General features: G+C 34.6%; 1 protein-coding gene across 1 annotated transcript in view; it reads left to right on the forward strand.

Annotated features, from left to right (window-relative positions):
* Positions 1 to 22,284, forward strand: part of LOC118762202 (titin-like) — a 285,670-nt gene that overhangs the window by 12,850 nt on the left and 250,536 nt on the right. Inside the window, exons 4-14 of the mRNA XM_036500741.1 lie at positions 309 to 423; positions 3,832 to 3,922; positions 6,673 to 6,765; positions 7,750 to 7,863; positions 8,239 to 8,416; positions 12,363 to 12,586; positions 15,149 to 15,271; positions 16,046 to 16,240; positions 18,313 to 18,427; positions 19,743 to 19,984; positions 21,255 to 21,377. Coding sequence (XP_036356634.1) covers positions 309 to 423; positions 3,832 to 3,922; positions 6,673 to 6,765; positions 7,750 to 7,863; positions 8,239 to 8,416; positions 12,363 to 12,586; positions 15,149 to 15,271; positions 16,046 to 16,240; positions 18,313 to 18,427; positions 19,743 to 19,984; positions 21,255 to 21,377 — 1,613 coding nt within the window. The remainder of the gene's footprint in view (positions 1 to 308; positions 424 to 3,831; positions 3,923 to 6,672; positions 6,766 to 7,749; positions 7,864 to 8,238; positions 8,417 to 12,362; positions 12,587 to 15,148; positions 15,272 to 16,045; positions 16,241 to 18,312; positions 18,428 to 19,742; positions 19,985 to 21,254; positions 21,378 to 22,284) is intronic.

Consider the following 22,284-nt stretch of genomic DNA (forward strand, 5'->3'; position numbering starts at 1 on the left):
TAGAAAAAAACCACCTTTTATCAATTCAAAATGAACAATTAAATTATACCATCTAGAAAATTACATATAATAGAAATATTAAAATTAAAATAACAATAAAATAGCAATGATTAAGTAAATTGCCCCAAAAATAAATAAAAACGTATATAATTAGTAAAATATCTGCCTCTTTATCAACCTAGCTATATACATGCACACAAATACACACACACACAAGAAAAAACCTATTAAAGCTATATTTTTTAATTTGAATACACACATACACACTGCATTTAACTTTGACCTTCGACATTGTTTTATGTGACCAGGTGGAAGAGACAAAGAAGGGGGTCCAATTTTGACTTTCCCAATGCACAGGGAGCCTGTGAATTTCAGCCAAAAGGACATACATGATTGTATTGAGTATTTGTCACAAATTCCAAGGTAATGGTTTTGTTTACATTTTATTGTTTTTTTTTTTTGTTCATTCTGTATCTTTCAGACTGTTACATTAAGTTTCTCATAAACACATACTAAGAAATATTAATTATCAATTCTTCTTTAAAATTTGTTTAGATAGGCGTAGGAGTGGCTGTGTGGTAAGTAGCTTGCTTACAAACCACATGGTTCCAGGTTCAGTCCCACTGCATGGCACCTTGGGCAAGTGTTTCTACTATAACCTCAGGCCAACCAAAGCCTTGTGAGTGGATTTGGTAGACGGAAACTAAAAGAAGCCTGTCGTATATATGTATATCATCGTCGTTTAACGTCTGCTTTCCATGCTAGCATGGGTTGGTCGATTTGACTGAGGGCTGGTGAACCAGATGGCTGCACCAGGCTTCAATCTTGATCTGGCAGAGTTTCTACAGCTGGATGCCCATATATGTATGTGTGTGTATATGTTTGTGTGTCTGTGTTTGTCCCCCCAACATTGCATGACAACCGATGCTGGTGTGTTTATGTCCCTGTAACTTAGTGGTTCGGCAAAAGATACTGATAGAATAAGTACTAGGCTTACAAAGAATAAGTCCTGGGGTCAATTTGCTTGACTAAATGCGGTGCTCCAGCATGGCCACAGTCAAATGACTGAAACAAGAAAAAGAGTAAAAGAGAATATATGAAGGGAGGATTTTGAGAAAACTTAAAATATTTCCTGAAACTGATCATAGTGAATAAGCATTGCTGAATATATTGGTTATTTTAACATTTGTACATATCAAGTTGCTTTTGAACACTTACATTAAGAACTATTATTCATCATATTTGTCAAAGATGTGTTTAACACTGGAGGGAAAATTTTGAGAAAACTTAAGATGTTTTGTATAATTAGCCAGTGCTGCCTGACTGGTCGTTGCCAGTTCCGCCTGACTGGCTTCTGTGATACCAGTACCACCTGACTGGCACCCGTGCCAGTGGCACATAAAAAGCAACATTTGAATGTGGTCAATGCCAGTACTGCCTGATTGGCCCCTATGCTGGTGGCACGTAAAAAGCACCCACTACACTCTCAGAGTGGTTGGCATTCGGAAGGGCATCCAGCTGTAGAAACCTTGCCAGATCAGATTGGAGCCTGATGCAGCCTCCTGACTTGCCAGTCCTCAGTGAAACCATCCAACCCATGCCTGCATGGAAAGCGGACATTAAACGTTGATGATGATGAATCAAAGAGAATAAACATTAATGAAAAATCTTAGTTATTTTCACATTTGTGCATTAGTTCTATTTTGCATTAATTGGGTTGAATTGTGCAGTAAATACTAATTTCTGCAAACATGGTATTCCTTGGTTGTGTGGTAAAGAAGTTTGTTTCATAATAATTCTCGGTTAGATCCCAATGCATGGCATCTTGGGCAAATGCCTTCTACCATGATATAGTGTTGACCAATCGGTTTTAAGTGGAAGTTGGTAGACAAACACTGTGCAGAAGCCCATTGTATATATGTGTGTTTGTGTGTGTGTGTACATGTGTGTGGTTAAGAAGTTCACTTCCCAGCCATGTGGTTTAGAGTTCAGTTCTACCGTATGGCACTTTGCGCAAATGTCTTGTACTATAACTTTGGGCCAAGAAAAGCTTTGTGTGTGGATTTCATAGACTGAAACGGAAAGAAGCCTGTTGTATATTTGTATGTATGTATGTTTGTGTATGTTTGTGTGTGTGTGTGTGCATACGGACGGACGCATGCATGCATGCATACATGCATCAAACCTGGGCACCAAACTATTAATCCATTAATCGTTAATTAATGAAGTCAACTTTTTCATTAACGATTTAACTTTTGTTAACTTTGGAAATCATTACTGGACCAATTAACCTCCAATATATTCAACTTCCATTAACTCAAGTTAACTTCAATTGAAACTAATGGATTTTATAGTTTTGATACTTTATAAAAGTGTTTTTGGGTGGTTTTAGAGCAAAAACTGATTTTTTTGCTTTTTCCTATAATAAAAATTAACATTAATAGTTTATCAATAACTTATGTTACATTAGGAAATAATTAACTGATTAATGGAAACAATTAACTGATTAATGGTTATTAAAGTTAACTTTCTGGTTAACGGATTAATGGTTAACCCTTTCGTTACCAACCTGGCTGAAACCGGCTCTGGCTCTGAGTACAAATGTCTTGTTTTCATAAGTTTTGAATCAAAATCTTCCACCAAACCTTAGTCACAATTTATGTTCCTAACACTAGCTTAATGATAACTATGTCATTTTACTAAATTCTTTATTATATTTAAAGTAATTGAAAGAAACACAAAACGTCTCAAAATAAATACAGTAACGAAAGGGTTAATGAAGTTATCTTTTCGATTAATGGTGCCCACTTTTGTTTGGTATTTATGCATGCGTTAGTATCTCCTTAACTTAACTTCACATGATATCTGTAAGTGTCATCATCTTACATGGAGTTTAATTAATTTCCAGTCTCTCCTGCGATGGGGAGATATTATCTTGCTTGGAACATGTTTTCACTGGAAGTGAAAAACACTGCTTGCATGATGGTAATGCACATTTTTCTAACTACTATGCGAGTCTGGTGCAGCCATCTGATTCGCCAGTCCTCAGTCAAATCGTCCAACCCATGCTAGCATGGAAAGCAGACGTTAAACGATGATGATGATGATGCAATGTTAAGACAAAGAAACAAATACACACAAATAAACATATATAACAGGCTTCTTTCAGGTTCTGTCTTACAAGGCTTTTGTAAGCCTTGGGCTATAGATAGCCACCTTGAACTTAAAGCTGGATATCACCAACAGAGCATGATAATCTAGTTAGCAACACTAACACACAATATGTTTGAAATATTGAGAATTTGAAAATTAATTTATTATAATTTCATAAGAAAATAAACTAGAGGTGTTATTGCTTATGATATGGCTTGTGGCTACTGTAACTGAAAAACAGTTATAAACATTGATTTATTCATTATACTTAATGCCTCTTGCATCTCTTTTAAAATTATCTTGGAGCTGACTTTGTTTATTATCTGAGATTGACTAATCTGCTGGGGCTAATTAACTAAATGTGATAATTTTTACAAAACCAAAACTTGTGATTTTTTTATCATGTATAACTGTCAGTTAATTATTAAAATTTTTCTAAAATGAAAGCAAGCTGGCAGACTTATTAATGTGCCAGACAAAATGTTTAGGGGTATTTTTTCTAGCTCTTTATGTTCACTGTTAAGATTCTGTCATGGTCAATTTCACCTTTCATCCTTTTGAGATTGAGAACTGGGGTCAATGTAATCAACTTCTCCCTCCCCTCAAATTGCTAACCTTGTGCCAAAATGTGAAACCATTAAATCATTCCTAAAATTCCATGTGAAATGTTATTTTCAGTGAAGAATCTCAGTGGCTAGGATTTACAGTGATTATTGACAACAGATCAGAAACGTGGTCAGATTTGTATTATCTTCTGGAGGTTTTAAAGGTAAGGCACTTCACACCTTTATTGTAAAACAAAGAAAATTGACAAAGTTATTAGGGTTTCAGATAAAATGTTGTATTTCATCCAACTTTTTGCATTCTGAGTTTTATCCTTCCTTGGTCCATATAAAAGACAACCAATTTAGAGTGCTTGGTTGGTGGAATCATTAATGTGTCAGACATAATAATACCTTGTGGTATTTGTTCTAGCTCTTTTAATTCTGCTTTAAAATCCTGATGACACTTACTTAGGTGGTAGACTTGGTCTACTATCTGTAGGGTAAGAAGATTAATGCTATTTCTGGGCTTTAAAAATCACCACCTTGTCTTTGAGAACTTTAGTGGAGTCCACTCTGTAGCAAGCATTCAAGTTAGGCTTTTGGGCTTGAAGATAACACCTCTGTAGTCTTAGAGGCACTGTAAAATATCATGAGCACTGCTTGTCCCACCTGATTAAATGCTAAAATACTATTTCATTTAGCCTGCTAGAAATAACAGTCAAATCTCTTTCAAATGACATCTTACCATTTTAGAAAAGGAAGGACAAACTGGATAATTTAGTGCTAGATACATCATGCCTTAAAAAGAAGAGAAAGGACTAGTTGGTCACTGAAGTAATTGAATTAGGGCTAAACAACAAAAAACTATTTCGATTAAACATTTTGATATTTTTCTAGTGGATGAAATTTTGGTGGATCTGAAATGTGAAAATTTCTGATTAGACTACCACCATCATCACTTCATCATCAACATTAATTTGTGTAATGTGCTGGACAGTGTTTTACAGTCAGAAATTCTTCCTGTCACAAACCCTTTTAATCATTTTATAAGACATGCAATGATATGGTGTCCCTAATCTAAAATCAAGATACACTCTGTAATTAATGTCAGTTTATATATTTTGCTATAATTGTTTTAGAACTTCAGTATTTTGAGGTCAATGTCTTGTTGGTATGATTTAACTTTTCATTTTCTTTTCTGAAAAGTCAGTAAAGCAAATGTCAGTAATATAATGGAGCTCATAAAACAAGTGTTGTACTTAGTCAAAAGGAAAGAATTTAATACTTATTGTTGCTGAGTTCCAGCTTATCTCTAATCAAATAGATCTATGATGGGTGTTCATTAAAGATTTCCCCTGACCCACTTCTAATCATTGAAGGAAACGGAACTTGTACATGCATAATCATACATGTCTTTACGTGTCACATTGTAAATTTCAGCTTTCCACTAGTATTCGTTTCTTTTTTACTTCTGCTACTAAAGTGGACTAAGGGGCTATAATGGAGGTAATTGAATGCAGATTAGTGATCAGGTTCTTATACTTGAAAGGTCGTATACCAAAAGAAACTTTTGATGAAATGAAAGAAGTTTATGGTTAAAATGCAACATCATATGACATTGTGAAGCACTGGCATTGCCAGTTCAAATGTAGTTGGACATCAGTGGAAACTGCTCCCATTCCTGGATGGCCACATTCCACTATTGATGGATGACAACACCATCCATAAAGTGGAAGCCATCATTTTGGAGGATTGCTGCATAACTATTCGACAACTAGCCCAAGAAGTGAAAATGAATGTAGGGTTCGTGGAAAAAAAATCATTCACGACCATTTGCACATGCAGAAGTTGTTTGCATGATGGATTCCTTGGACGCTCACACCTTTTCAGAAGCAGGAACAAGTCAATTGCTCCCAGGTTCTTTTGGCAATGTGCCAAGAAAAAAGGGGAGGACTTTTGTGGCATACTTATCATACAGGATGAAACATCATTATGATCCTGAGACTAAAGTCCAGTCGAAGCAATGGAAGCATGATAACTCACTACTTCCAAAGAAGGCTCCTGTCCAACCCTCAGCAGGCAAGGTGATGCTCACAGCCTTTTGGGACCTGTACAGAGTAGTGATGGTGGATTTTCTGGCAAAGAGCACCACAATTAATGGTGTTTATTGATTATGTTTCTCTGCTGGAGAAATTGCTGGATGCCATCAAAGCAGAGAGACGTGGCATGCTGACCAAAGGAGTCTGCCTCCTCCAAGACAACGCCCCAGTTCACAATATGTATGTTGCCCAGATGAAAGCATACTCCTGCAGCTATGAAATCCTTCTTCATCCCCTTTACTCTCCTGGCCTTGCACCATCTTTCCAACCATGAAGTCTTTCTTGAAGGGGAAACACTTTTCGGATGATGATGAACTTATTTCTGAAGTAAAGTCTTGGCTCAGACACAACCTACTGACTTCTACAAACAAGGTCTTCACAGCTGCATAAAATGGTGGTTGAAGTGTGTCACCATTGGTGGTGGCTATGTAGAGAAAGACTAATAATTATGCCAAGTTTTGTTTATCCCAGTTCTTGGGAAGTGAGTCAGGGGAAATCTTTAATGAACACCCCTCATGTGATTAAATGCATTACAGTCTAGATTATATTATCTTTTATTGAGACATAGTATAACTGAAATAATGTGATGTGATTTTACGGTTTGGCTGTTATTTCTAGTATATTGAGCGAATCACATTGGGGTTGCCTCATTAGCTCATTCTAAAATATGAGTTAAATAAAAATGTATAGCTCGCTGCAAAGCATATTTCATTTCAATATCAACCAGTTGTTTAGACGTGATTATTTGAACTTGAAATGTTTCTCAGTTTTATAATGGTATTTTTATTTATTTTAACTTATTTGTTTTATTTTTCAGCATTAATTGTTTTTTACAATTACAATTTAATTACATATATTTTCTACATTTCTTTCAGAAATCACTACTTGCACGATTAAAAAGAATTTTAATATTGAAAACATCTCCTGAAGATACTCCTAGACATTTGAATATAAAATATTCTGACGCGGTACTTTAACTTTAAATTCTTATGTAGGGATCACCAGCTTATCTTTGTAATGGGGCATTTTTAATTATTTTACATTTATCTATGATTTACTAGTATATTTTACTAATAAAAATATCCCTACATATCTCTCCATTTCTATTACTTTACATTTAAATATATACATGGTTGCAGGTATGGCTCTGTGATAAGACTTTTGCTTCCACACCACATGGTTCCTGGTTCAGTCCCACTGGTGGCACCTTGGGCAAGTGTCTTCTATCGTAGACTAGGGCCAAACAAAGCCTTGTGAGTGCGTAATTAATATAGGAGCATCGAAAAAAGCTAACTTGATAAAAAATAAACAACAATTGGATGCTGTAACTGCTGCTGCTGCAATAATGCACAAACTTTTGCTGTCAATCCTCAGAAGAGGAGATGTCGGTGAAAACAAAACAGCCAAACTTGCTATCTGCAATTCAGTTTTTATACCTATTCTCGCCTATGGTCATGAATATTGGATAATGACCAAAAATGTATGATTGTGAATACAAGCAGCTGAAATGGGGTTCCTCTAGAGAATGTCTGGAGAAACTTAACTTAACAGGGTTTATAGCTCTGAGATCAGGGGTCTCTCCAAGTCAAGCTGCTACTTCTCTACAATAATGGTACTAAGGACATTTGATCAGAATGTTACTGGAAAGAATCACAAGACAAATTCTTCAAGCCAAGTCAAATAGCAGGAGGTCTAAGGGTAGACCAAGAATGAGATGGTCGAATAATATCCATACTCTCAGTTGGTCATGTTTGGGGATCCAGCCAGGAAGTGTAATGACAGTTGCTTCTGATAGGACCCTCATGGAGGAGCTGTCTGGTCTCTCCCACTATGACCCTTCCAGGAATAGATGTGGAAAAGATAGATGGGTGGGAATATTTTGTTGATGAATATTGATTTTTGTTTGCTTACCTTTGATATTTTTTCCTTTTCCTTATGAAATGCATTTACAGATTCAGTTTGTCACATTAAAGCAGTTGACAAATTTTATAAGTCCCTACCAACTGACTGAAAATCTTGGTGGACAGTTACCTTTTAAACACAGCCATTGGCTTCAGAATCGTATGGTAAGTATAAAGACCATTGCTGAGCATTTTGCATTGCATTTTTGAAATTTACTTTTATAAATTTTAATTTTCTTTGGCTGTATAATACAGTAAATATTTTCAAAATTTTTTTTCATTAAGATTTAAACATAACCCTTCAAGTGTGTAATAGCAGTTAAAGTTTTGATACCATAATATGGCAACTTTCTAAAAATTTTATAATATATCATAAAGGTATTGTTATTAATATAGATGTTTTTCCTATGTTAAATATTGACTCTGTTCATTTTAGAAGACTTTCCACATCTACAATTTATAATTAACCACTGTTTTAAAATATGAAGTAAACTCTGATAAAAATACTACATTTTAATGTATCTTTTTTTTATTCAATAGGATTTTGAAAAGTTCATGAAAGACTCTAAATCAGCTTCAAATCACTTAGATCATGCTGAAGCTCAGATCCACCGGGTTTATGCTAAAGATAATTCAATAAGTCCAGTTGCTGATTTGAAGAGACGCCATAAATGGAATAGTACTGTGATATCTGTGCCTAAAAATGTTATTAATTATGGTAAGTTAAATGAATTGAAGATACATTACCATATAAAAACCAAAAATTACAAAAATACATTTGTTTGAAATTTCCAGGATAAAGATATTGGTCTATGGAATAACTAGATTTATTGATTCAACAACTTATAAGCAGCTTGAACTGCTGATACTCATTGGTTTGAATCATCATTGTTTTAATGTCCTTCTTTTTTCATGCTTGTATGGGGCCCTTCCCTTTGCCAACCCTTACCTGCTTCCAAGCAAGGTAATCTTTCCCCGTGGCCAGACAATGTTCATACAGAATATTGGAAATGAATGACATTGCTTATATGACACTCATTTGCAACTATCACACAAGACAAGGAAACACAAACATACACAGACTCCATATATATATCATCATCATCATTATCATCATCGGATAACATTTGCTTTCCATGCTGGCACGGGTTGGACGGTGTAACTGAGAACTGGCAAGCCGGGAGGCTGCACAAGGTTCCAATCTGATTTAGCAAGGTTTCTACAGCTGGATGTCCTCCCTAACGTGAACCACTCTGAGAGTGTAGTGAGTGCTTTTACATGCCACTGGTATGGGAGCCAGTCAGGCAGCACTGGCATCAGCCATGCTTGAATGGTGCTTTTTACACACACACGCACACACATACACACTACTGGGTTCTTTCAGTTTCTATCTACCAAATCCACTCACAAGGTCTTAGTCAGCCCAAGCCTGTAGTAGAAACACTTGCCCAAGGTACTATACAGTGAGACTGAACTTGAAACCATGTGGTCAGGAAGCAAACTTCTCAACCACACAGCCACACCTGCACCCACAGCCAGGCTTGTGTCTAATTCTATTATTATCAACTCTCACACTTAAAATACGCCTTGCAGTATTTGTTTTGTTCTGGTTTTTACTTGCTTGTTTCAGTCATTTAACTGCGGACATGCTGGAGCACTGCCTTTAGTCAAATTAAATTGACCCCAGGACTTATTCTTTGTAAGCCTAGTACTTATTCTATCGGTCTCTTTTGCTGAACCGCTAAGTTACAGGGACCTAAACACACCAGCATCAGTTGTCAAGTGATGTTGGGGAGACAAACACAGATACACAACATATACACACACATACATAGATATATACATATATACGACTGGCTTCTTTCAGTTTCCGTCTACCAAATCCACTCACAAGGCTTTGGTTGGCTCGAGGCTATAATAGAAGACACTTGCCCAAGGTGCTACACAGTGGGACTGAACCTGGAACCATGTGGTTACTAAGCAAGCTACTTACTGAGTTCAAATCTTGCCACGGTCAGCTGCGCCTTCCATTCTTCCAGGGGTTTGATAAAATAAAATACCAGTCAAGCATATCTAAGATCAATTTAATCAATTTACCTCCTCCTTGCAAATTTCTGGCTTTGAGCCTATGTTAAAAAAAAATTCCTCTAAGTGTTACATCTTTCAAACTGTGTCCAACTACTTTTTTACAGCTCTTAATCGTCATCTTCCCATCACTGGCTATGTCAACTATCAGCACACAGTATTTTTGCTAAGCCTATTCCATCTATTCCCTCCATATTTCTAAATCATTATAGTTGAATCTTCCTCCTGCAACAGCTGATGCATCTTAATATTTTACCTTGCATGTTTATTCTTGGTTATTTAGTACTCACTTTATGTAGTGAGTACTGTACTTTATTACTCATTTTATATATTGTATGAATGATACTCAGTTCATTCCTCTCCAGCCAGTAAAGCTCTGCTTCACTGCCCGTCTCCTACTATTATGCAACATTGCACTTCTGTCATCATCTAAACTATCTTTCTTGTATAATCAGTTGTTTGGTCATCAGTAAAATCATAGATCATTAAGCTCCTTTAAGTTTATATGAACATTCAACAACTGGAACTAAGGAGTTTATTTAACCCTTTCAATATCAAACTACCTGAAACCGCTTCTGGATCTGTAGTATAAATGTCTTGTTTTCATAAGTTTTGAATTAAAATCTTCCACCAAGCCTTAGTCACAATTTATGTTCCTAACACTAGCTTAATGATAACCAAGTTATTTTATTAAATTCTTTGTTATATTTAAAATTATTTGTAAGAAACAGAGTATCTCAAAAGAAATACGGTAACAAAAGGGTTAAGTTAAATATATGCTGCCTGGTCCAGGAATTGAAACCACATCCTTATGATCAAAAGTTCAATTTACTAACTATAAGGCCATTTGCCCTCTCTCTCTCTCTCTCTCTCCCTCTCTCTCTCTCCCTCTCTCTCTCTCTCTCTCTCTCTCTCCCTCTCTCTCTCCACACACACACATATATAAGAAATTAAAGAAGGAAAATGCACACACTTTACATAGTTTTAATATAATTTTGAATATATCTTACATTATGTTTGTCGCCCAGTTTCACTTTCACTAATCATGACATGAAAAGTTATTTAAATACATATTTGCTTAAGAAATTTTTTTTTGTCCATGTTGTGTGTGGATTTTATGAATGAATGATTCAACAATTAGAAAAATCTATAAGGAGGTAATTGGTTATCGTTATTATTGTGGACAGGGGAGATAATTGTTCATCTTTCAGTAAGAGGTGAGGAATATATATATACACAAAAATTCAAAAACTAGAGTAGTGGAGAGAAATATGTACAGTGATGGATATGTAATCGTGAATTAAAATATCATAGAGATCAAAGTTGGTTATGTGTGCATATTTAGATATGTTATGTATTTTTCGATGAATAAATTTTCTTTATTTAAACATTCTTGTAAAGAAATTGTATCTTTGTACTAGTAGAAGGGGAAAACTGTGAAATTTGGTTTGATGTTACCTGCACATCTCTCTATGTGTTCACTTAAAGGAATCTGTCTGTATTACAGGGACCAGATCTGCTCTTTATGTAGAGTGGTTCTCCATCTCAATGTCATACTCATCTGTCCTATATAGTGATGTCCACAACCCAAGCAGGTTATTACATAAATTAGGTTTTCAGAGGTACAGGTGAAGTTAGTTTTAATTGTGAACCTCTCTCCTTGTTTGAAAAAGAAATCCAAGCCTTCAAGCAGGTTGGGGCAACATCCACAGTTTGGGCATCCACATTTTTTAATCGTTGGTTTCATGGTTGTTATGTAAAGCCTCACATTTGTTAGAAGTCTCTTTAGCAATTTGTGTTGCTTTTTGCATTTGATGAATTTATGTGCTTTCAGGATGCTGTTCATTTTCAAGCCTCTAGTTATTAAAGGGAAATTTTGCACAATAGTGTTGCATGCTTCATTGTTTCTAGGATGCCTCATTGTTTCTATGGATGTGTTTTATGTGTTATTTACACAAGTGCCTTTTATCTGGCATTGGCCATATATATCATCATCATCATCATCGTTTAATGTCTGCTTTCCATGATAGCATGGGGTGGACGATTTGAATGAGGATTGGCGAACCAGATGGCTGCACCAGGCTCCAATCTGATCTGGCAGGGTTTCTACAGCTCGATACCCTTCCTAATGCCAACCACTCCGAGAGTGTTGTGGATGCTTTCATATGCCATATACATGTATATATATTGAATATACAACAGGCTTCTAGAGTTTGATCAGCCTGGAGCTAGAGTAGATGACACTTGCCCAAGGTGCCATGCAGTGAGACTGAAACTGAAATCACATGGTTGCAAAGCAAACTTCTTAACCACACAGCCATGCTTGCAACCTAACAATTTATCTTAAAAAACAAGCAGTATTGACCATTTTCAAAATAATAAATTATTACATGTTTTCTTAATATAAATAAATGTTCTTTCTATAAATCACTGTTTGCTTCATTTAATGTTTTATTATAATTTAGATGGTGTGGGTTGTTTATAAGATATTGACACAAGTCTGAGAATATGTTTGGAAACTTAGGATTAAAGCAAAATTAAATTTCTTTCCCTCGTATTTACTTTTTCATTTTCTTCAGGAAAAATTCTGTTGAATCAGTTGCAGAAAAATGGTGAACAGTCTTTCAGTAGTGAAGAAGATACAGTATTTACTTTAGACAATTTAGAAACTCAGAAACAAGTGAAACGAGTTATCCATTTTTTGGAGAGAAAAATGGAAAGGTTGCTTCAAATCCAAGAAAATGAAACTCCCTCAACTGGAAGGAAAGAAATAATTTCAGAATTACAAATTTCTATAAGTAAGGTATGTAATCATCATCATCATCATTGTTGTTTAACATCCGCTTTCCATGCTGGTACGGATTGGACAGTTTGACTGAGGACTGACGAGCCAGAAGGCTGCACCAGGCTCCAATCTGATCTGGCAAAGTTTCTACAGCTGGATGCCCTTCCTAACACCAATCACTCCAAGAGTGTTTGTGGGTGCTTTTATGTGCCACCAGCACGAGGGCCAGTCAGGTGGTACTGGCAACAACCATGCTCAAAAGTGTTTTTTACATGCTACCTGCACAGGAGCCTGACTGGCTGCACTGGCAATGACCATGCTCAAATGTTGCTTTTCATGTGCCAGTGTAATATATATATATAGTTCAAATTTACAGAAAACAAAAGACAAACTCAGATGAAAGAACAACAAGCAAGTTTATTAGTTTGATGTTAGGGAAGAATGGAAAACTCTTTGATGTTTCGGCCGACACTTTTTGACAGAAAGGATTGAGAGGGAGGAAAAAAGGAGAGAGAACGTTAAAAAATGGAGAAAGAAAAAATGTGTATGGATTAATGGATCAACATGATGAAATGACTTGTGTGTATAGATGGAGAGAAGTGTATTCCCATGCAAGAAAAAAGATAGGAGAATTTGTTTTGTGGTTTGAAAATGCACTTGAATTCCAAAGCATGTAGTCATTTTTAAATTTTGTAACAGATTTATTCAAATACAATTTTTTGCTTACAATGGTGAAAATAAAATAAACAAAAGGTTTAGGAGAGTTTATAGTTGCAAATTAAAATATGGAAAAATCTTTTTAAACAATCAAATGTTCAAATTTTCACATGAAATTTCAATGAGTTTCACAGGGATAGACAGTAAATGTCTTTAAACATGATTAAAATTTCAGTCATTTTTAGTTTTTATATAAAAAAAAAAGAGAAAGAGAAAAAGATGGATTGAAAGAAAAAACTGTTTTTTACAATCTCTGTCATAGTGCATGAAGAGTTCTTTCCTCAATTTCAGTCATAGTGCACAAGTTTCTTCACCTTGTTCACTTGGTAGAGTTCAAAATATATGTCAAAATCATTTAGTATATATAGATTTTACTGTAAAGAATAAAATTTTGATTGGTTGTAATTTTGATGATGTCTTTTGTTTTTCTTGTGGGTGTTTTGGTCAAGATATTTTAGTTTTGGCAAGTCCAGTGTTCTGGTTGTTTGGCTTTCTGGTGACATCATTTGTTTGTTGAATATTTTCATTCCTTGTTGACCATTGTAAAGGGACAAATTCTGATTGGTTGTTAATTTAGCGATGTCATTTGTATTAATCAAAAATATTTTTATTTTGGTCAAGATTTTTTTGTTTTGGCAAAGTTCTACATTTTGGTTGGTTGACTTCTTGGTGAGGGCTTGGTAACCTGTTTTTGCCTGATGGTCATCTAGCATTCCAGTTTGTTGGTTCCCTTAAGAAGCTACTGGCTTGGTTGGCTCAATGATTTTTCTTTCTTCCTGAGAGTCCAATTTTGACCAGAGAAAAATCTCATTGGTTTAGTCTGAGGTAATGTCAGCAGCTGGTGTTTGAGAAGGTGTAAGGTGTTTATTGTACAGTAGTTTGGAGTTGGGAGTTTTTGCTTTCTGGTGTGTTATAGGATATTTAGTTGTGGTTGATATTTTTTGATAAACATACTTTCTTTATTTAATCAGTGTTTCTGGTGCATTGATAGAGAATTAAAATCTGATATTTCAGATTTGTATTTTCAAGGTATTGGTCTAAGTATTTACTTACAAGAATTTTCCTATTTGTGGGAGTCTCAGATTTCTTGCCTGTGTACATTCAGTCTGTTGTCTGTCCCTCAAGGTCAAGCTCACTTGACCTATGTCGTCCCCACCACATCCATCACATCGACTGTGTGCTGTCAGTCTGTCTGATATATATATATATATATATATATATATATATATATTAGGTTGTCTGGAAAGTTTGTGCCGATTTATAGTAGATTACTGTGTGTGTGTGTAACAAGCTTCTTTCAGTTTTTGTCTACCAAATTCTCTCACAAGGTTTTGGTTGGCCCAAGGCATTAATAAAAGATATTTGCCCAAGTCACCACGCAATAGTACTGAACCCTGAACCATGTGATTGAGAATTAAACTTCTTATCACATACCCATGCCTACACCTATTGATATATGTTTGTTCCACAATCACAAGGTTTTAGGTTCAGTCCCATTGTGTGGTACCATGGGCAAATATCTTCTGTTATATAGCCCTGAACTGACAAATGCTTTGTGAGTAAATTGGTCGATGGAAGCCAAAGAGGTTTGTTGTATTTGTATATGTGTTAGTGTAGTGTTGTGTGTGTGTGATGAAAAGTAATATTTAATGGCATCACTTAAACTATAGTTTTCCATTGTATAAATAATTTCATTTAATTCTCTTTTCAATGTGAATTAATCTATTGAAAATTAAAACATTAATTTTAAAAGTATTTAAAAATAATTTTGTATTAGTACTAAGTAATTTATATAATGTTATAGTAATTATATTATATTATATAATTTTATGGTAAATGTAATTTTAAATCTTCAATTAACAGGTTGTTGACTGGATTCTTGGACCTGGTGAAAAACTACTTTCGTGCAATATTGATATTGGAGATACATGTGAAACAGCTGAAAAATTCAGGAAAACGCATGAAGAATTGCAGATCAAGTGTGCTGTAAGAAAATAGTTATAATACTTTCTCACATGTAACCCTTATGTTACCATATTTCTGTTGAAATATACTGCCTTTGTTTTAATTAATCCTGAAAATAATGGAAAATTTTGTAAAATGTCTCTGTTGCTATTAAGCTGGTGTTTGGAACTTAAATTAACATGAAGGCTTCATTGAAGGTTTTAACTTAAATCACTTCTAAACAGGAAGTTTGTGTCATAGGGCTAAGGGCAGTTTCAGGTGGATTGGTATTAGAAGGGGTTAACCATTACATAGTTTGTACTTCAAGGAAAAATGCAGAAATATTAAAGAAAATTATGCTGAAAATGACCATGTTACTATGTTACTAATCTTTTAAGATGCAAGCATGTGTTCCTTGCCTTATAAAGGAAACTTTTCTGGCCTTGAAATGGAAACCATTGTTAAAATCAAATACAGCACATAACTTTTTTCTGTCTTCACAATCCACAATATTGATTCTGAACAGAACAATTCTGGGCATAAAACCTTGTTGCCTGTGGAGAGGTAAAGGCTACTGAAATCAACCTCAAATGTAAATTGGGTTAGAAGAAAATTTAGGGTCCATGGTTCTTTTCATCCTAGAAAGAGCCTCAAGACACATTGAAGGATTTGTACCCATGGCTTTAATAACTGGAGCCTCAGAAGAGCATATTCATTCATATCAAATTTAAATTCACACAGTTTAGTCAATTTTTATTTTTGTTCAAAAAAGTATTTTTCTTGAAAATCAACTCAATATTGCATCTTGCTTTGTAGGAAACATACGGAAATTATGCTGAATTGCGGCATAAAGCAGAAAAACTTGTTGAAGAGGATCATCCAAGCTATTCTGATGATATCCTTGCACAAAGAGACTATATGGATACAGTTTGTCGGAGTTTTGCTAGCAGATTAGAAAGACGCAAGATTCTGTTAATAACCTCAGTTCGCTTTCATCGTTTTGCTGAAGATGTAAGTTTATTTAGCACCAATAATTTATTAGATAAATTATTTGCTACAAATGATTTGCTTCTCAGTTCAGAACTGTTTAGTAGTAAAAATGATTATATAAAGTGAATCTTCTGATAACTCAAAATGAATGTAGAAATCTTCAAAACATCTAATAGTGCAATAGACTATGATTTTACAGAAATCAATTTTATTTTGCATGATAATGAAATTACACTCCTTAAATGATATTTTCTATTTGGAGTGATATTTAATGGAAGTGTGAAATAGCTTAATCTCCATGTGCTTCTACTTTGTGTTTATCTTTGTCATTGTTATGAAAGGCATCTATAGTGAGAACAAATGACTCAAAACAAAATATAGCAACTATTAGTGCTGTTATAAATGAATTATAAATCTAAGAACAAGGGAAAAGAATATGTAGCTAAATTTGTCATTAGTACTGAAATATATTTTTTAAGCATAAGCCTGAAAAAGACAACAAAGGATAACCAGAAGTTATATAGTCACACACAAAAAAGGATAACCAGAAGTTATATAGTCACACACAAAAAAGGCTGATCTAAAAAGAGTTAAATCTAACATTGAAAGGTATTACAATATTTATAATTCAGTTTGAGATTAATGATTTCAAAATAAGTCATTTCCACTTCTAAGCATGAAAAATAATTTGAGATAATTGAAAAACAAATTAATTATAATAGAAAATATAATGTCATTTGTAAAATTAGTAATATGAAGTTTCTTGGTTAATTTATAAGCAATGAAGCAAAAGGCTCATCATATGATTGTAAAACCTACTGGTAGTATTCCAATGCACCCAATGCCAATTTTCTGAGAATAAATACAATCTCAGCATGTGACTTTTGAAGCATCTGTAGCTTCGTCAGCTACTTCTGTGTGAATACCTGATAGGACAGTTTTCTGTTTAGTGTCATTTTATACATATGAAGCATTCCTCTATGGGATAAAGCATAGACAAATATACCAGCAAATATTTCAAACTGCAATTATGAATGTCTCAAATGGAAACTTTGATCTCCTGGTGAATGGATACATTATCGAGTATGCAGGTATATTCTCAGTTAAATGGTGAAGAAGGTTTTCAAACTGCACCTTATATATGTGAGCATGAAATTCTGTCGTCAGCTCAAATGAAATTTGAACACTATCAAATGAACTAATCTCACTTTGAAATCATATGTGCTCACTTTGAAGTTATATGTTCTTGCTTGGCAATCACTATTCCCATTTTGAAATTACATATTCTCATTTTGACATCACATGTTCTCACCTAGAATTACAAATGCTGTAGTATATAGTTATGTTTTGATGGATTTTTGATTAAATGAAATGACTTTCCTTAAAATGTTAAAGGAATTATACAAACATTTCTTTAAATATCATTGAAATTACAATAATTTTGTGGAATAACTGCTAAGCTACCATGATTACCATTATCACTATTTGACTACTTGTTTTCCATGTTTGTATGGAAACAACTGGATGTCCATCTTAACATTAACTGCTTTAGCTAGGTGAGATTATATTTTTAAATATTTTTAAAACGTCGGAAGGTACTACAACTGTATGATGAGCTTTTTTGCTCCATTATTTGGTTGACAAAAACTTATAATTAAGTAGCCACATTCACATTATAGAGTTTATAAATGATGTTATGAGAGAGTCTTGTCTCTATTCTGTAATTCATTGTTTAGTTATAAAGACATTACAATAACATTAAGAAGCAAAGAAATAAGAAATGAATGTGCACATGTACAGTTGAGTAAGTCTAAGAAGGAAAACTATGCAAGTGATGCAACAGTAAAGGAATTTATTATTGGCGTAAAATAATCATTATAAAATGCTGCGTCAAATATTAATTACACCTGTCAGACAATCTATGTCTCTGATAATTAATTTGTTGTATAGCCCAGACCAATTACTCAATAATGGTTTCTTGTTAAATATATTTATTTTTAGATAAATATGATCTCCTCATTATATGGTCATTTGCAAGTGCTAAAAATATTTTCCAGTATTGTTATCTCCTGTGTTTTCTAATGTGTCTTCAGTTATCATTACATTTGGATGAATTGTTGGAGTTTCTATGTTCTGAAACCAAACCTGAAAATTCTGCAATGGCTGCAACTGAACTTGATGATCTGAATGAGAAATGCAAAAAAATAGGTACTTCCTCTCAATTTACTTTTTACTTACAAAATGGTTTCATCATAATTGTATATGCTGTTTAAAATCAGCTTTCAAATACTGAATATTAAACATGAGCTCTATTGAATTGCCTCATTCTCAAAGTAGTAAGGGTGCATGGCCTAGTAGTTAAGGTGTATAGTGCTCATTTATTGGGTTGTAGATTTGAGTTTCGGATCTGGTTGTGTGCAGCAAAACACTTCATTTCATGTTAACCCAATACACTCAGCTGAAAATGATACCAGGGCACCTGAAGGTTAATCATGATACCACCAGTGCTTGTGAGGGTTAAGCCTGCAATGGACTGTCATCTTGTTTAGTCTTGTAGTATCAGCCTGAACACACTTGAAAGTCCAGACAAGGGCCAGATACATGAGTTTGTAGGCTTGAGGCAGACATTTTTTCCCCAAAGTAAACAGTAAAATTATATATGTTGTATTTGTTGTCCATGTCTCTATCTACAAATGTACATGAATGGCATAATTAAATTAGTTATTGTGATTTTCGAGACTTTAGTTTTTCCCTTTTCTATTAACATTATCAAGATGCCTATGTGCAAAAGATAACATTGAATCTGTTTGTTTCCTATATTCTCTACCATCACTCTCTCTCCCCTAGATTATTCACTTTTGACATCCTCTACTCTTTATTACTATTACCTGTCTCTGTTACCAGCCATTACTCAATCTCCTTTACACACAAGCGGTTGTGTAGCTGCCATTACTCTCTCTCTCTTCCATTATTCCCCAACACTTCCACTTTTTCATCATTTCCCCTATATTACCCTCACACACCAATCACTCTGTTTCTTCCATCATACCCTTATTCCTGTCACACTTTTACCATGATCTTTCTGTTATTGTTGTTGCTTTTATTCATCTCTATTTGGTCATGCTGCCTTGAGCAAATGAAGACAGCCCAGAGTTGGGAGGGCTCTTTAGTCTCGTAAACAAGACAACCTTTCCAGTGTTATTGTTACAATAAAATGCACCTGGTACACTCAGTAAAGTGGCCAGTGGTAGGAGACATTCAGTGGAAGAATCCAAGACAAAATTGGGCAGTAACTCTGAACAGAACTGATTTAGACTATGACTACCTGTTCAACCTATGTCAGCATGCATAGCAGACACAAAATGCTGTTGTTTGTAGTGGCAGCAGCAGTGGTTCCAGTGACAATATCTTGCATTTTCTATTAACTCAAAAATATGGAATAAAAAAAAAATGCAAAAATGATGTATTTTAATGTTTACAACATATATTCTCATTCTGTTTAACCTTTGCTTTTTTTTTATAGACCAGTTAGCTATTCAAACTCTAAATGATGGACAAAGTCTCTTAGATGAAATGTCTCGGCCAATGAAAAACTCTATTGGAGTAGATATCACACCAGATTATGCTGGCCAAATAAAACACATCAATAAAAGTGTTGAAGATTTACAAGAAAGAAAGTTACGATGTGATGAACTTGCTGATGTTCGACGACTTAAACTGCAGCAGATCTTGCAGCTTTTCACATGTGAAAAAGATGCTGATCAGGTTTGATATACACTTAATAATTTATCCTAACCCAAAGAATTATAACAATGAGATTGTTTACCAGAATAATTGTAGGATCTCTATTTTCATAACTTCTTTTGAAAATCAAAACCATTGCAATTGGTTATTTTTGTGGGAGAATTTACATTTTATTAAATTTTAGGATAATTTAAAAAATATTATTTAGGATCATTTTGTTAGCTTATTCAAAGGAGAGAAGGGAATAGTTTGTTGGGGTTTTTTTTTTGTTTGTTTTGCAAAACTTTTAAAACTTCCTACAATAAGCAGCTTTGTGTTTTACCCCAAATTTTTATAAACTTCTACTCTAAGGAGTTTTGTTGGATTAATTTCATAATACTCTGTTCATTAGTCTCAGTTTCATCATTATCAACAATATCATTTTAAGCATCTGCTTTTCCATGCTTGCATGGCTCGAATGAAGTTTATTGAGGCAGATTTTCTATGATCAGATACCCTTTCTGTTAGCAACTCTCACCTGTTTCCAGGTAAGGTAATATTTCCCCATGGCTAAGTATGCTTCTACAAAATATTGGAAGTGAGTGACATAGCTCATATGACAGTGACAATCATTTACAACCATCACATAATGTCAAAACAAGGAGGCACAAACACCCACGCACATACTTGCAACAGACTTCTTTCAGTTTCTATCCATCAAATTCACTCACAAAGCTTTGGTTAATCAAAGACTATAGTAGAAGGCATTTGCCCAAGTACCACACTGTGGGACTGAACCTGGAACCATATGGTTGTGAAGTAAACTTCTTATTTCACAGCCAATACATATATATCTATATCTATATCTGTTTATATGTGTGTGTGTGTGCGTGCGTGTATCTTGTATATCTATCTATCCATATGTATGTGTGTGTGTATTACCTATTCTGTTGCATAATAAAAATAGAGAATTTAGTACTTTGCCCAAATGATGTGATATGGACTTAGATTTCTTCAGCCAAGCGCTTACCAGCTCACTCATTTGATTTCATGTCATCCTAATTGTTTAACTAGTTTATAGAGATTAGACTTACAACTCCTTACAGAAAGTGGATGGAGGAAGCTTATTCCAGAAATAACTCCAGCCTCAAAATATTTGATTGGTACCAAAATATTTAAAATAAACTTGAAATTATCAGTTTATTTGAAAAATACTTTGTGAAATCATTATTTTTAAATTGTAGAATATTCAAATCATTATAATAATAATAGTTTATAAAATATTTATTTTAGTTATTTTTTTAAACTACAGGCAGTCCAGTGGATTTTAGAGTTATGTGAAGTAATGGTGAAAAATCACACTGAAATGGGTCAGTCTAAAGAAGATGCTGAAAAACTACAAGATGACCACAAACGGTTTGAGTCCACAGCTCTTGTAAGATTCTATATCTTCAATTTTCTTCATATATACTCTTTTACTCTTTTACTTGTTTCAGTCATTTGACTGCGGCCATGCTGGAGCACCGCCTTTAATCAAGCAAATCAACCCCAGGATTTATTCTTTGTAAGCCTAGTACTTATTCTATCGGTGTCTCTTTTGCTGAACTGCTAAGTCACGGGGACGTAAAACACCAGCATTGGTTGTCAAGCGATGTTGGAGGGACAACCATAAACATATACACACACATACATATACATATATACGACAGGCTTCTTTCAGTTTCCGTCTACCAAATCCACTCACAAGGCTTTGGTAGGCCCGAGGCTATAGTAGAAGACACTTGCTCAAGGTGCCATGCAGTGGGACTGAACCCAGAACCATGTGGTTGGTAAGCAAGCTATTTACCACTCAGCCACTCCTGCGCCTATATACGTATACTGTTTTGGTATTTTCTTTTTGTTACTCCTCTAAATTTGTTTTCTGGACATTGGTTATTTTAGCCATCTCATACTATCATTGTTTAACATCCTGTTTTCCATGTTAGCTCAGGTTTGATGGTTTGACTGGAGCTGGCAAGGCCAAGAGATGCACCAGGCTCCATTGTCTTTTTTGGCATAGTTCCTACAGCTGTATATCCTTCTTAATGCCAACCACTTTATAGAGCATACTGGGTGCTTTTTATGTGGCTAGTGCACCAGTACTTTTTACCTGGCACAAGCACAAATGCTTTTTGACTCCTCCCATTATGATTATTGTATTACAATAATAAAAAGGGATTAAAACCAGTCAAGTCCTGGTCAATGTAATTGACTCCCTATCCAACTCAAAAACTGCTGGCCCTGTGCCAAAATTTTAAACCCTTATTATTAATTTATATTTTCAAAGTCACATTTTTTTATAC

Source organism: Octopus sinensis, linkage group LG2 (genome assembly GCF_006345805.1).
Source record: "Octopus sinensis linkage group LG2, ASM634580v1, whole genome shotgun sequence".
NCBI lineage: Eukaryota > Metazoa > Mollusca > Cephalopoda > Octopoda > Octopodidae > Octopus > Octopus sinensis.